General features: G+C 38.4%; 4 protein-coding genes across 4 annotated transcripts; 2 read left to right on the top strand and 2 right to left on the bottom strand.

Annotated features, from left to right (window-relative positions):
- Positions 1-2: 2 nt before the first annotated feature.
- Positions 3-3332, bottom strand: MELLADRAFT_74054 (uncharacterized protein; the record flags this gene model as incomplete). Its single annotated transcript, XM_007404975.1, has 11 exons — positions 3-270; positions 367-693; positions 778-906; positions 985-1094; positions 1170-1253; positions 1353-2432; positions 2533-2579; positions 2613-2709; positions 2787-2913; positions 3026-3174; positions 3259-3332. 11 exons carry the CDS (start codon positions 3280-3282, stop codon positions 228-230), a joined length of 2217 nt encoding a protein of 738 aa, XP_007405037.1.
- Positions 3333-3501: 169 nt separating this feature from the next.
- Positions 3502-4680, top strand: MELLADRAFT_51590 (uncharacterized protein; the record flags this gene model as incomplete). Its single annotated transcript, XM_007405276.1, has 4 exons — positions 3502-3605; positions 3701-4156; positions 4246-4574; positions 4661-4680. 4 exons carry the CDS (start codon positions 3502-3504, stop codon positions 4678-4680), a joined length of 909 nt encoding a protein of 302 aa, XP_007405338.1.
- Positions 4681-5607: 927 nt separating this feature from the next.
- MELLADRAFT_70796 (uncharacterized protein) lies at positions 5608-7465 on the bottom strand (the record flags this gene model as incomplete). Its single annotated transcript, XM_007404974.1, has 5 exons — positions 5608-6119; positions 6200-6371; positions 6454-6532; positions 6616-6854; positions 7006-7465. 3 exons carry the CDS (start codon positions 6454-6456, stop codon positions 5821-5823), a joined length of 474 nt encoding a protein of 157 aa, XP_007405036.1.
- Positions 7466-9770: 2305 nt separating this feature from the next.
- Positions 9771-13713, top strand: MELLADRAFT_90901 (uncharacterized protein; the record flags this gene model as incomplete). Its single annotated transcript, XM_007405277.1, has 7 exons — positions 9771-9969; positions 10053-10412; positions 10677-11188; positions 11260-12514; positions 12561-12773; positions 12880-13286; positions 13342-13713. 7 exons carry the CDS (start codon positions 9771-9773, stop codon positions 13711-13713), a joined length of 3318 nt encoding a protein of 1105 aa, XP_007405339.1.
- Positions 13714-13874: the final 161 nt, after the last annotated feature.

The following is a 13874-nucleotide window of genomic DNA, read 5'->3' as shown; positions in this document are numbered from 1 at the left end:
ATACTTTTTAACCTCAAAGATATTTTCAAGCAAACAAATTTGCGCTATAAACAATTAATGCCATCCAAATAAAAAAAATCCCAAAAAATAATACAACAAATTTTCAAAAGGAGATATCAAAAAATAGCAGCCCAATTTAAGCAAGTGATTTGGAGGATAAAGTCACTCTGTGAGATTAATTCTATCCATTTCTTTACAATCACAAAACCTAGAATCAAAATCATTTATCAAGCCCCAACTCTTTGTACAGTTCTTTTCTGTCCTGTGAACCTATCAAAATCAAAACAACCACAAAAAGTTAAAAAAAAGTTAATTATTTTCATCATACATAGATCAAGACAAAAGGAAACAAAAAAACTCAATTACCTAATCACTTCTCTTTTATCCAATATATATAAAGTTCTTTCAAGTGAATGAGAACTATAACCTTGTTGTTGAACAAACTCTTTAACAAGACTAGCATAACTCGTACTCCAACCAATCGGTAATCGCCTTCTAATCTCAGCTTCTACTTTCGTGATTTCTTCTTGTAATTCTCCTTTACTGATCCCTTCTATATTACCAGCTTGAACTGCATCCATAGTTGAAAATTTAAATAATCTAATCGATTCTTCTACATGATGATCTTGTACAGTTGGACTTAGGGTTAATTTCGCTAATGATTCTGATATTCGAATGATAGCTTCAAGTTGTCTGATTCATAAAGCATCCATCAGTATTCTACTCTATACAACACACAAAGAGTGAAAATCGGACAAGGATTGGGATACAACTCACCTGATAGTGATCGGTATAGAAGACCTCTCATTGTTATCCCGCTCAACCTGTTGAACCTGTTTCCTTAACGAAACAAAATGTGAACTTAACTTCTCTGCTGCTTCAGGTGAAAGTCTTGGAGCACATCGTCTAATCCAAAAAAACCATCGTCTCAAAAGATTAGACATTGTTCAATATTAACTTAATTGTAGAATCTATATCACTTACGACTTAGCAAACGATATAAATTTCTTCATCTTATCTAAATCAATTTCTCCTTGAGCTTGAGCTTCAGTAGCTCGGTTCATATGTAAAGCCATGATATGTCTTGCAATTGTCTATGAAGTATTAGGAAAAAACGGAAAGATGAGCTACACTATTGATAGGTGAGGATCAAATGGAGGTCAACCTACTCGATCTCGTAATTCATCATGTTCGTCTTTAACAATAAAAATCATATCAAATCGAGACAAAATCGTAGTTTGAAAATCGATGTTCTAAAAAGTGGATCCAAAAAGCGCAAGTAAGCCAATCCAAGAATATCAGTAAAGGTCTAAACCTAAAAAAGTAGTATGGGGAAAAATAAAAGTACAAACCTCTCCTGGACTCTTCATATCATCATATCTTCCAAACACTGGATTTGCAGCAGCCAGAACACTTGTTCTCGAATTCAAAATCGTCGTAATCCCAGCTTTAGCAATCGAAATCGTTTGTTGTTCCATCGCTTCATGAATCGCTACTCTATCTTCATCCCTCATCTTATCAAATTCATCTATACAGACCACTCCACCATCTGCTAAAACCATTGCACCTCCTTCAAGATAAAACTCTCTTGATTGAGCATCTCGTTGAACAGATGCAGTCAAACCTGCAGCTGATGATCCTTTTCCAGATGTATAAACCGAAATAGGTGAAACTTTCTCTACAAACTTGAGTAATTGAGATTTAGCCGTTCCTGGATCACCAAGTAATAACACATTAATATCACCCCTCAATCGCATTCCATCTGGCAGAATCTTTTTAGATCCTCCCATCAATAAACAAACCACTGCTTTCTTAATATCTTGATTTCCATAAATCGAAGGAGCAATCGAATCAGTAAACCGTTGATAGAAATCTTGACTACGAGCCATCGCATTAAATTCATCTTCTTCCTCAACCGTGAATTGTTGTCGTCCTCTTCCATTAACTCCATTACCATCCCGATCAATCTCTAATCCGACCACTCTAAGGTAAGGTTGTCTCAATGCAATCGCACCTTGATTTTTTCCTGAACTATTAAAAGTAGAATAAATTCCAGTAGCAATGATACGAGAACCCGGAACGACTCTTGCAGTAAGATAGCGATCCACCGATAATAAAATATGACGAGGTAATTCCCCAACCGGTACCATATCAGGAGCTTCTTGTAATTTAACCGATTGTTGATCTACAAATCTAGATTTCTCATGTACAATCACATAAGGATCCAATGGACATTCTTTTCGATCACCTGCAGCTGGTACTCCAGCACAAACTCTTGGTAAGGTAAATCCAGTAAAACCACCTTGGACTGTGATCTTTTGAGGATGACTGCACACTTTACATCTCAAACTTAACATTGTTGCACGAGAAGAAAGGGTTGAAGCTGAGATGACGATTCCAGGCATTCGTACTAATTTAGATATGTTGGGTGCCTATGATTCAAAAGTAAAAGAACAGGTTGTTTGAAAGATCACCATTGATTAGTTGGATAAGGATCAGGATCAACTCAAGAAGCAAGATTGGAAAACGTACGAGTAGGTCACGAAACTGCATTAAGCGAGCCTCACTCTGTAAAGTGACTTGAACATCAGGTATATCATCTACACCTTCACCCGCGATTTCTAATTCTCGATCTCCATCATTCAATTCGATTGATTTCGAAAGTGGAAACAACATCGATTCTGCTACTTTCCTTACAGCCGATTCAAACTAAACCGAAACAGATAAACAGTTAGATAAAACGATATGAAAAGAAAAAAAAACTATGAATTTTGAAATGAACAAACTAGTGGAAGGATATCACCAGGTGAGTTGGTTAGAGAATGAGCTAGTTCTTCATCATAAACAATCAAATGTTGCATCTCTACTTCTAATGCATAAACCTTGGCTAACAAATTCGTACGTAATCGATCACTATATAACCAAAAAACCAAAAAAGAAAAACATACATCTTTTCAATTCAACTTTTTTTTTTTAAAGTGGATTTCTCATTATGAAAATTTTCTTGTAGATAAAACAAACTTACCGATAAATAAATGAATCACCTATACGAAAGTTTTGAATGAATTTTTGTAAAACTTGTATCGTTCTAAATGGAGAATTTGTACCATCATCATGATTTCCATCAATACCTCTTTGACCTGCACCTGGAACTTGAACCACATGAACTGAACCCTAAATTTCAAATCAAAACAAAAAAATTATATCAGTCAGTTTTAAAAGGTCTGATCAGATGTACATTCGTAGTGAATGGCTTACCCTATCGAATCCAAATGGTGGCATTGCGAGTGAATTTAATTAAGATTTGAGGATTAGATGAGAGATGATATAAGTTGATGAAGGTTTGTTTAGATGATATCAAGCTGAAATGATGGAGCAGTGGAGATTTGTGTTAGACTGTCACTGCGGGTACGCGACTGCAACACGGTACACCCCCGCGCGATCTGGTCACTCCGAATTGGACAAGCAGACTCAGCTCTAACCACCAACTTGATTCTCAACATGGCCTCAACCAACAAACCACACGAAGAACATCAATACTTAGACCTCGTTCGACGTGTCATAGATCAAGGACAACATCGACCAGATCGAACAGGAACCGGAACGTGAATCCATTTCTAAATCTCAAAATCTCAAAACCTAAACCGATCTTTAAACCCATCACCAAACTCTGACCCCAAGAAAATCTCTTTTAAAACAGTCGATCACTCTTTGCACCACCACAACTCAGGTTCACCTTAACAGATTCAACCTTACCATTACTAACGACGAAAAAAGTATTCACGAAAGCTATTATCCATGAATTGTTATGGTTCATCAAAGGATCTACTTCATCACTAGACTTATCATCCAAAGGAGTGAATATCTGGAATGGAAACGGATCTAAAAAGTATTTAGAAAGTATTGGATTAGATCAAAGATCTGAAGGAGATCTAGGACCGATCTATGGATTTCAATGGAGACATTTTGGTGCTCGATACAAAACTTTTCAAGATGATTATACTGATCAAGGAATCGATCAATTAAAAGAATGTATTGAAAAAATTAAATCCAATCCAACGGATCGTCGAATCATTTTAACGGCTTGGAATCCTAGCGATTTATCGAAAATGGCACTTCCTCCTTGTCATATGTTTTGTCAATTCTATGTAACCTTGTTAGTTCCTTTTCAATTCATTACGAAAAAAAAAAACCGATTTCAAATCTCAACTCACACAACTTTTTCTTGAATGCAATCAATCTTAGAGCAGATGATCAAAATCCCAAACCAAGATTATCTTGTATACTTTACCAACGTTCAGCAGATATAGGTCTAGGTCTACCTTTCAATATAGCTTCATACGCCTTACTAGTTCATATGATCTCACAAGTCACAAGTACAGAACCTTATGAATTGATCATTCAATTAGGTGATGCACATCTTTATAATGATCATCTTGGTCCTATTCAAACTCAACTTGATCGTCAACCAAGACCGTTTCCGAAAATCAAACTTAGAGAACAGGTTCATGATATTGATGGGTTCGTTTATGAAGATTTTCAAATTTCCGAGTATGATCCTCATCCTAAAATTGGTAAGTGAATTTACATTCTACATGGGTTTTCCATATCACATTATACTGACTTTTTTTGTTTCTTCTCTCGTCATCGTCGCTTTCAGAAATGGCCATGTCTGTGTGATATCTTTGATGTGAGTTATCTTATCTCTGTTCAGCACGTCTAACTCCGTCACAGTCTTGACTGATATCTTGTAGCATGTAAGAACAATGTCTAGGAATACGTCTAATGATCAGTGAGATCTTGATAATTCTTACTTAGACACATGAAAGTCTAGTCATGGAGGCGTTTATCAGTTGATATCACTTCATGGTGCTAGAAATTCAGTCAAAGTGAACTACCAACATGAAAACCTTTGATTTGGTGATCTCTACATGATTTGGAATTATGTAAAGGGAAAGCTTGAGAAATGTTTATAAAGCGGTATGGATTTTGCGGTGTCAAAGGAAGTTGATGGGGATTTAAAATCTTCTGAATGTATTTAGTGTTATAGAAGATCTTACATGAACAAATGTGAACAATCTTTTGATGATTACATCCTAAATCTATAGCTCAGTAAGACTTAATGTTTCGATTGGGGAAGATTTAGCATCACATCTTGGTCCGGTTGAGCTGTGCTCTCTTGATGATGTGGTGATAAATTGTAGAGATCCTGACCAAGAAGCGATGACATTGACACTCGCCTCAATCTCATAATAAGTGAAAAAGATCAAGCCTTGTGATTTTTTCAAATGCTACTCATTAATTTCACTTGGTATATCAAACTCAACTTATGAACAACCCAAAACCAAGAGATAAAGAACTCTAAATCTTAAAATTCAAAGGCTACAGAGTTAAAATCCCAATCTGATTTGTATGTTCGGGAATAATTGATTCACTTAACAAGACCGATCCAAGAAGAAATCATTCATCATAAAAGTTAAACCCAAGAAATGAAAACCAAAAAGTATTAAAACTAACCTATCCTTTAAAAAAAAGAAAAAGATCCAATTTCCTTACCCAATTCCCCAAGAAAAAGTAAGCTACATGATTTTTCAAAAATTCAAGAAAAAATCTTTCATGTAAAATGAATTTCTTTTGGTTTTAATTTTTTAGTGTTTTTTTTTCTTCTTGCTTACAAAAGCATGTGTATCAAAAATGATCAAGCAAAACGGGAAAAAAAAAATTCAGTCAAAACAAAAATAAAACTAGAATTACGAATCGGTTTCGCAAATAAAAGATTGTAAAAGAGTTTAAAAAAAGACTTGAGATCTGATAGATGATTCAATATGGATGACTAGTCAATGAATAATCATGTCGGCTTGGATACTGATAAGGATAATCGTATGCTTGTACATCATCCATTGAAGAAGGACGAGAACGTTGATGAGGATTAGGATGGTAAGAATGATCTGTTGAATTGGAATGCCATGACTCTCTTCGTTCGGTTCTTAGATGTGGTCTTGATTGATAAGTATAAGATGTTGATTGATATTGTGGTGTAGAAGGTGTTTTGACTGTAACTTGATCATACCGTGATGCTCGATGAGCTGCTTGGATTACTTCTTCTAAACTTCGGCCGTCTATGATAAGAGTGATGTGCAAAACATGTCAGTAATTGATGTACGAAGCGCAGTCAAGCTCGGTAGAAAGAGGAACAAACCAAGAGTAGTAGCTCGCAGCATACTCGGACGGCGTTCTGTAGGACCAGCACGTCGAGGTTGGAGAGGGGTGACCTCGATTTTTTCTGCTTGAGCTTCAATTGCTCTTCTACAAACAGGACGAATAGGCGTTGGCTTGAGAAGCGGAGGGGATGCACAAATAATTGATACGGCCTGCTACGTTGAGCCATAGGATAGGTCACATGATCAGTTATTGCATCATTATCAGACAAGCCAAGGAAAAAAGGGGACATACCATGATGTGATGAGTTTTGATCGATAAATTCACTTTTACTTTTTACAAAAACTTATAGTGCAAGAAAGGCCAAAGTGATCTAAGAAATGAGATTAAAGAGAATCAAAGATTTAGTATTTGATGAGAGTTGCAAGTTCAATGAACAGAACAATTCCGACTGACATTTTTTCAAGTAATTACGATTTTAATCTGAGTGGTGGATGAGAAGAGTCCAATTGGATTTCACACTGTCGAGAGATTATGATGGATATAATTTTGTTGGGGAAGTTGTTGGTATTCTTTAGGATTGGATGAGGAATCGATACAGAAAACCTTATTAAGGGATGGATGGATGATGATGATGATACAGGCCAGAGTTCCGTAAGCTTAGAAGTTTAGGATGATGCTAAATTCGATTTGGGCTGAAAACAAATAAACAAACCAAAAGATGTCAATCATGGGCTCTTCTTGAGAGTTTGAGCTTTGGAATGATGATTGATATGTGACAATTCAAATGAGAAATGTCAGAAGAGAAGAGGTCAGAAATGATAGGAAAGAATGATGAAATTATACCAGAGAATGGAAATTGGGTTTTTTCTGATTTGTACAATGAGCCTTTTCCTAACAATGATCTTTTGTATATCGGATTAGATCATCATTCGAAGAGGATGTACAGAGTGATAAGTTAAGAAGCACCAGTAGTCTACATAAATGGTGATAGGTTGATTCTGAAGTTGAGATCAAAGGAGTATCTCAACGACAAGTCAGTTAGAATGAGGTATAAGTAAGAACTGATCAAAGGAGGTCCTGATTTAAATGAGAAATTGTCTGTGAAGTGAAAGAAGAATCGATCAGGATGGAAGTCAAGAGGATCCACAACAAGTTTTAAAGAGTTGACATTCAATTCGATTTGAATTTAAACAGTTTCTTGTTAACTTCTTTTTGTAGAGTCAAATGGATGAAACCAAGAAACCAAGAGATGTAAGAGTATGTATTAAGTATAAGATGGGGTAAGATGAATGCTTCTCGATCGATGATAACTCGGATAAGTCAAGAAAGTGAATTTGAAGTAAAGTTTTAAATTCAATCATGACGTCAACTCAGAACATCAATCCGATTCTCATTGACCAACTTCATCAAACAGCCGACAATCACACACACACACACAGGATATGTATCATCCAGGAGCTTGAAAGAGATATGTAGTAAACGAATTCAAAACTCTCCACAAACATTCAACCAGCATCCTACCTTGTTGAATCCTGTGCTCTTTTCATCCAAAAATCATCTTCATAGTTCATGATTAGAGAAAACCAATATAAAAAACTTGACTTTAAAGTTCCTATCTTGATGCTGAAGATCATCCTATCAACCGAAAGTCTCATGAAGATGTACCGACATTCATTTTTTTGGGGGGGGGGGTGGAGTGTTACATTCAGAACACGTTGCACTTCAATTCTACGTACAAACCCATACCAAGACATCGATCAAGTTTGAAAGACAGATGAAACAGGGTACTAGTTAAGATTTTGTAAAAAAAAACGTTACGTTATCTTTTGAGACTGCAGGATTTGATTTAATTATCATCAACCAAACTTGATATCTATCGATCTCAAAAGCTCTTATCTTCTTGATACTCTTCGATCGTAAAGCTTTATATGCAAAACTTGATCATCATCGATTAAGAACCCAAAAAAAACCAAGAACGAGAGAGAAATTTGAGACTATGTAGAGGAAAAAAGAATCAGAAGAATGAAAAATTCGTACCAACTTGAAACTTGATGGAACGATCCGACGGAATACAACCGAGCTTCGATGAGTTGTTTACTGTAAAACTCGGTTGCGGGGGAATTCGGAAGCTTGGAATGATGTTTGAAGGTTTTCTTTGCAATGCTTTACTTTAATATCATATACAGATCAAGAAGTATAGACAAGAAACAAAATCAGTAATCCTGTGTACTTAAAAAGTTGTCAATCCTTGATATATCTATCTATGATCGACATTCATCTGAGCCTGAGGGTTATCAAATCTTGATGACTCAAGAACTCATACATATGTAAAAGAAGATCCCCAATTTTTATAGTTTTAAAGAAATCAAAATAATCACGCACATACCAAATGCTTTTGTTGCAGGTTGTAAATCTTTTATGAAGATATATATCGTGATTTAGCTGTGAAGATGAAATTTAAAAAAATAAAAACACCCTCTTTGATGAGTTGAAAGATGATTGGTTTGTTTCTTTTTTTCGAAATGAAGAAGATGGATGTGTGCGGCAAAAGAAAGATGTAGAAAGAGAGCATGGAGTATAAATACTCCCACCCGCCTCCTCAACTTGAGAGATCACCAACTTGACGTTTCTTCACAGCCTCGGCTTGAATTTAATTCGGGATGTACATAAAAGAGCCGGTCGATCCACCGGGATGATCAGTAAAAATTAGGACTTAAACGAAATAATTAAAGTTTAAATTTCAAAAGTCAGATGACTCTTTTCTACTCTTTTCATTTTGAGTCTTGACAGGTTTAAAAGAGAGATGGTTTGAACTTTTAAGTCAGAAAAAGATCAAGGTTTAAGATTCGGGTGGGAGGAAGAAATCAGCTGACCGACCGATTTGTGATCTCCTAAACTATCCAAGAACGCCCGTTCGCTCCCTCCAAGCTTAGTACATACATTGTACATACACACATTTCATTTTATGCGATTTCTTTAATTCCTTCAGACTGCTTTCTCATAAACCAATTGCATCACCATATCCACGACCCGAGTCTAGCACAGCCATGATATTCTTTAAGCCGATTTCTTTAGAATTTGTACATATCTTGAAGATATTGAACCTAAAAAAAACACTATAAAAGAGCTTCAAGGATCCTTTTACAGGACCCAGGCATGCTCTATGGTATGTTACTCCCCACTTAGGGCGGAATTTTGGGCCAAAACAGGCAAAATGATACTCCCCAAAATAGGACGGAAATTCACATGAGACAAAAAATGATAGTCCCCACCAAAAAAAATTTGGCAGGATCATAGTCCACGCAAAGGGCGGTTTTTGAAAGTCCAACAAGGTCAGAAGTCTGTCCGGAAGTGATAGGGTCTTAGGCTAAATAAGGGTTACAGATTTCTAAATGCCAGCAAGAATCTATTGAATTCCCATGAAATTCAGTAAAATCTAGTAAAATAGAGTAAAATCTCACAAAATGCTGTAGAATGCAGCAAAATGCATTAAAATCTGGTTTGAAAAAAACTTCAACACACAAATCTCAATTTATCAAAATTGCTTCAAGAAATCAATCCACAGTCTATCTAATCTACATAAAAACTCATCATTCCAAGCGTGTAAAATGCTTCCTAAAACCAAAGGCCCCAGCACTATTCAAGCCCTCATGGCACGTTGCCCAGCCAACACACCAACTTCTCAATGTACCCGTTGTCAATTTGAGCCTATCAATGGAGATAAACTATTTTACTGTCACTGTGGTGCTCGTGGAATCAAGATGTCACAAGGCCGTACGGAGCCTGTGAATGATCACTGGAAAAGTGGTGAGTTTCTCTTTATATCATCACACTTGAAAGATACAAACAATATGTGACAAACACTGATGAAGACATGTGACCTCCATCAGACAAATGTATCACAATAACAAACGCACCAAAAAATACCAGACCACTAACTGACTTCTTCAAAAAGAGACCAGCAGAAGACGCGGTTCCCACAGCAAACCCTTGTCCAAAGCCAAAGAGTCAAATCCAAGGTGTTCCATGTGCCGGAATGAATGATGATACGTGGGTTCGACCGGATACTGATTTCCTTATTATCGACTGCATCCTTGGGTCACCCTCAGAATACCATGGTAGCCGTCCAAGATGGGTAGTCTGTGAAGAGCTATTTAAGACTAGAGAAGAAAGCAAACTCACCACTAAGCAAGTCACTCAGCTACAAAGTGTTCTTCAAGCTGAAGCGACCTGGAGAATCGATCGAAAAGGTGAACTGAAAACTATACATTCCACCCAATGCACAAAATTTGTTCCCACCTCGAATGCAAGACATGCCACTGTTTGTAATCCGTGTTGGGAGTTGCGTAAGGACAAATCATTTAGAAAAGCAGTCAGTAGAAAGTATGCCGAAGGCAATGCCGTGAAGCACATACAAGACACCTTGATGCAAAGTACTGGCTTTGATCCTCGGATGCAACAGTACAAAGAGTTACGCGACCTCAATCTATCCTTAGAAACTCTCTCAAACTCAGGCGATCCACGATTCTGGTCAACTCTGGGTACCCACGGTTCAGCTGGATTGTTCAAGAACATGGATGTTTTTGAAGGACTTGTTAAAGCAGTTGCATCACGAGCCACACGCGAAAAGGACGGAAAATCACTTCGCGGATTGAGGGTTCAACAACCATGGGACGACTTTACAATGACTCTATGGGCAATCAGCCCCGCCGCTGGTCGTTTTGTACGAGCAAATCTACACTCACGAGACGCTCGAAGCTTGCGGGAAACACAGCGATTAAGTGGAATGCAGTTGGCCGATGGACTCGACCTCTCAAACTTTGTACGCATCTCTGAACAGATCAAAAAGCTGGGCTACAATGGTCCACTTGCATTGGGGTCCGATCAGACAGTATGTGTAAAGACTCTCCGCGTCTATAATGGCTGTATAGTAGGAGCTCAAGGGGGTGATGTTGCGTTCAGTGGTGCCAAGGACTTACAAGCCAAAGTCAAATCAATATTGGAAAATGATTCTTTATGCACCAAGGTACGTACAAATCTCTTATTGATAGTCCCTTTGTCCCTTTTTGATCTCAATGGTTCTCAAATATTGAACAGGTACGAGCATACACCATCCAGGTTCCACTTCCAAACGTACCAACCTTTGTAGTGGCAATGCTGGCAAGCTATAACAATGAGAAGAGTGAAGATATCCTGACTTTACATGACACAGCCATCTCACTGGCCCAGAAGGCCGGTCTTAATATTCTCTCAATTGGCTCAGATGGCGCAGCCAACGAATTGTCGGCCCAAGCAATGCTTGCAAATCTAGCAAATGAAACACTCTCGTTTTCTTTTGTTGGCCTAGGAGTCAAGATTCACGTGCCCTTGATTGGTCAGCCACCTAGACAAATTGTGGCTGTTCAAGATCCCAAGCATGCTCGAAAAACTGCAGCCAACCAGATCTTGTCAGGTGCTCGATGTCTTGCATTTGGTCGATTCTACTTTGGAATTGGTCAACTGACTGAAATTCTGACATCTGAAAACTCGCCACTTTACCAACACGATGTACACAACTCGGATAAGCAAGACGACGGACGGGCATATCGGACGTTTTCTTCCGAAACAGTCAAAGCTGCCTTGAACCTTTCTGATGGAACTGGTCTTGCAGTTTATCTTTTTGTGTGCGGCAAGCTATGTGATGCCTGGTTAAATCGTCACATGGGACACAGTGAACGTGTTAGATCAGCATGGACTGCGGCATTCTTTCTTCGTAAATGGAACAGCTATCTTCAAAAGCGAAAGCAGGAGACTGGCTCAATGATGTCCCCCGAAAAGAACGGAATTTCGCCTCAGAGTTTGAAAATTTTCACCCAGCTTGCCGAATCACTGATAGCACTTATAATATCACACCGAGAATACTATCCCGAATTCCCGCTCCTCCCATGGAAACATGGCACTGAGATGTGTGAACACCTCTTCGGTTTGCTACGTATCATTTCACCCAATTTCACAGTTTTGGATGCCCGTCAGCTCGTGCCCAAGCTCTTTGCGATCATCAAGGGAATCATGACCGGGACATTCAAAGTTCCTAGTTCTGAACATATACACGCGGGATACAAGCACTGTTTTGAAGACGAGGGTGACAAACCCACTGGCGATCTTGGTTACTTTCCTTCAGACCACGAGTTACGCGAAGACCTTTCAGTTGCTGAACAGCGAGCAACCCACCTCGCACGTCTTTGTGGTATGGATGTACCAACTGATGCCATAGATGACTCAGTTGATCTTCCCACCGACTTGGAAATTTTCGACAATGACACACAACCCGACCCATCTCAAACTGAAGGTATTTCTGAGTGTACTATCTGTGGTTCGTGTTCTTCCCATTGCAGCTGACATCTTTCTGTGCATCTCAGACATTTCTGAAAGTCGTTCAAGGGACATTGAAGTAGTGTATCGTTTCGACCCGTCCGAGACCGACGAAAGCGAAGTTTTTGAGACTGCAGCCGCAATGATGGGGGAGCGACAAAAATTGGATGTGCAACTCACTGAGATCGACGAGAATGCGGTGGTGGAAACTCATCTCAATCGAGCACGCCTCACTTTGTCTGATCTTTTGAACACCCCATGTATGTTCAATTCCTCTTCACCCAATACCATACCATTCACTGATTACTGGCCATCTTTTACTTGTAGTGCCCGATGAGCAAACTCACAAAGAAGCTGATAAGTGAGCGACTGACGCATTGTGTAGACTCACCAACAGCACTGGAACTGCTTTAAACATCTCGTCCATTGTCGAGATTCGTCAAAAGCATGATAGTGAAGTAAAAAAGAAACACGGAAACGAACGAAAGAGAAAGCATTTGAACGATGTCATTGGGTCTGTATCCAGCACTGATACCTTATCGCCAAGCGAGTGTAGCAAGCTTGTTGCTGTGCTAGTCAAAGATTCCAACACAGCAACTGATTCGTCGATTTCCCGCATGCATCGCTGGAACATTCATGTCAAGCTGAGCTTGGCTGATGTTCAAAGGAATACTACAACCAGTCGCGATATGAGCTGGTTGGTTGGAAATGGTGTGATCTCTGTCACAAATCCCATCAAGCCAATGAAATTCTTCCTGGCAATATGTAACAATGTGAGTTTATGTCGATCAATTTTCAAATGATATAACATTAACATGTTTGGTTCAGAAACTTTACATTGGTAAAGTTTTGGCAGTCTATGAATATATCAATGATAAACATCGATGGGTCGCAAGTGCTACGAAGCGAGACAAGCTCTCCTACATCTCAGCCCAACTTTACTCGCACCAACCAGACATGCCCATTGCTATGTCATATGTTTCTGGAAAGCCTCACGAGTACATGTTTGCTCATCTCGAAGCTTCAAAAATTCACTATCTTTTCCCTGAAACAAGAGGTTCCAACTTAGATGAGCCGCGCTCGGGGATGGTTTTGTTGCCAGAAAGTATAAGTCAGATGGTAGATGCAATGGCATCTTCAGATTACAATATCAAAACCTTCAATTGTAACCTTGCTAGTCAACGTAGCAAGAAAAAATAGATTGTATATAAATTGTAGATACATAATACATCTGTTTGTGACCTGCTGGTATAGAAAGAAATGATAGTCACAAATTTTGTCGGATTTTTTTTTTAGTATACATATGAGACTCCCCAAATCGGTCGGAATCCGGCCTGGAGCACGTCGGAATTTGGCTTTTT

The sequence above is a fragment of the Melampsora larici-populina genome (assembly GCF_000204055.1).
Source record: "Melampsora larici-populina 98AG31 unplaced genomic scaffold MELLAscaffold_3, whole genome shotgun sequence".
NCBI lineage: Eukaryota > Fungi > Basidiomycota > Pucciniomycetes > Pucciniales > Melampsoraceae > Melampsora > Melampsora laricis-populina.
Note: the sequence above shows the minus strand (reverse complement) of the source record. Positions and strands in the feature narration are given on the sequence as shown.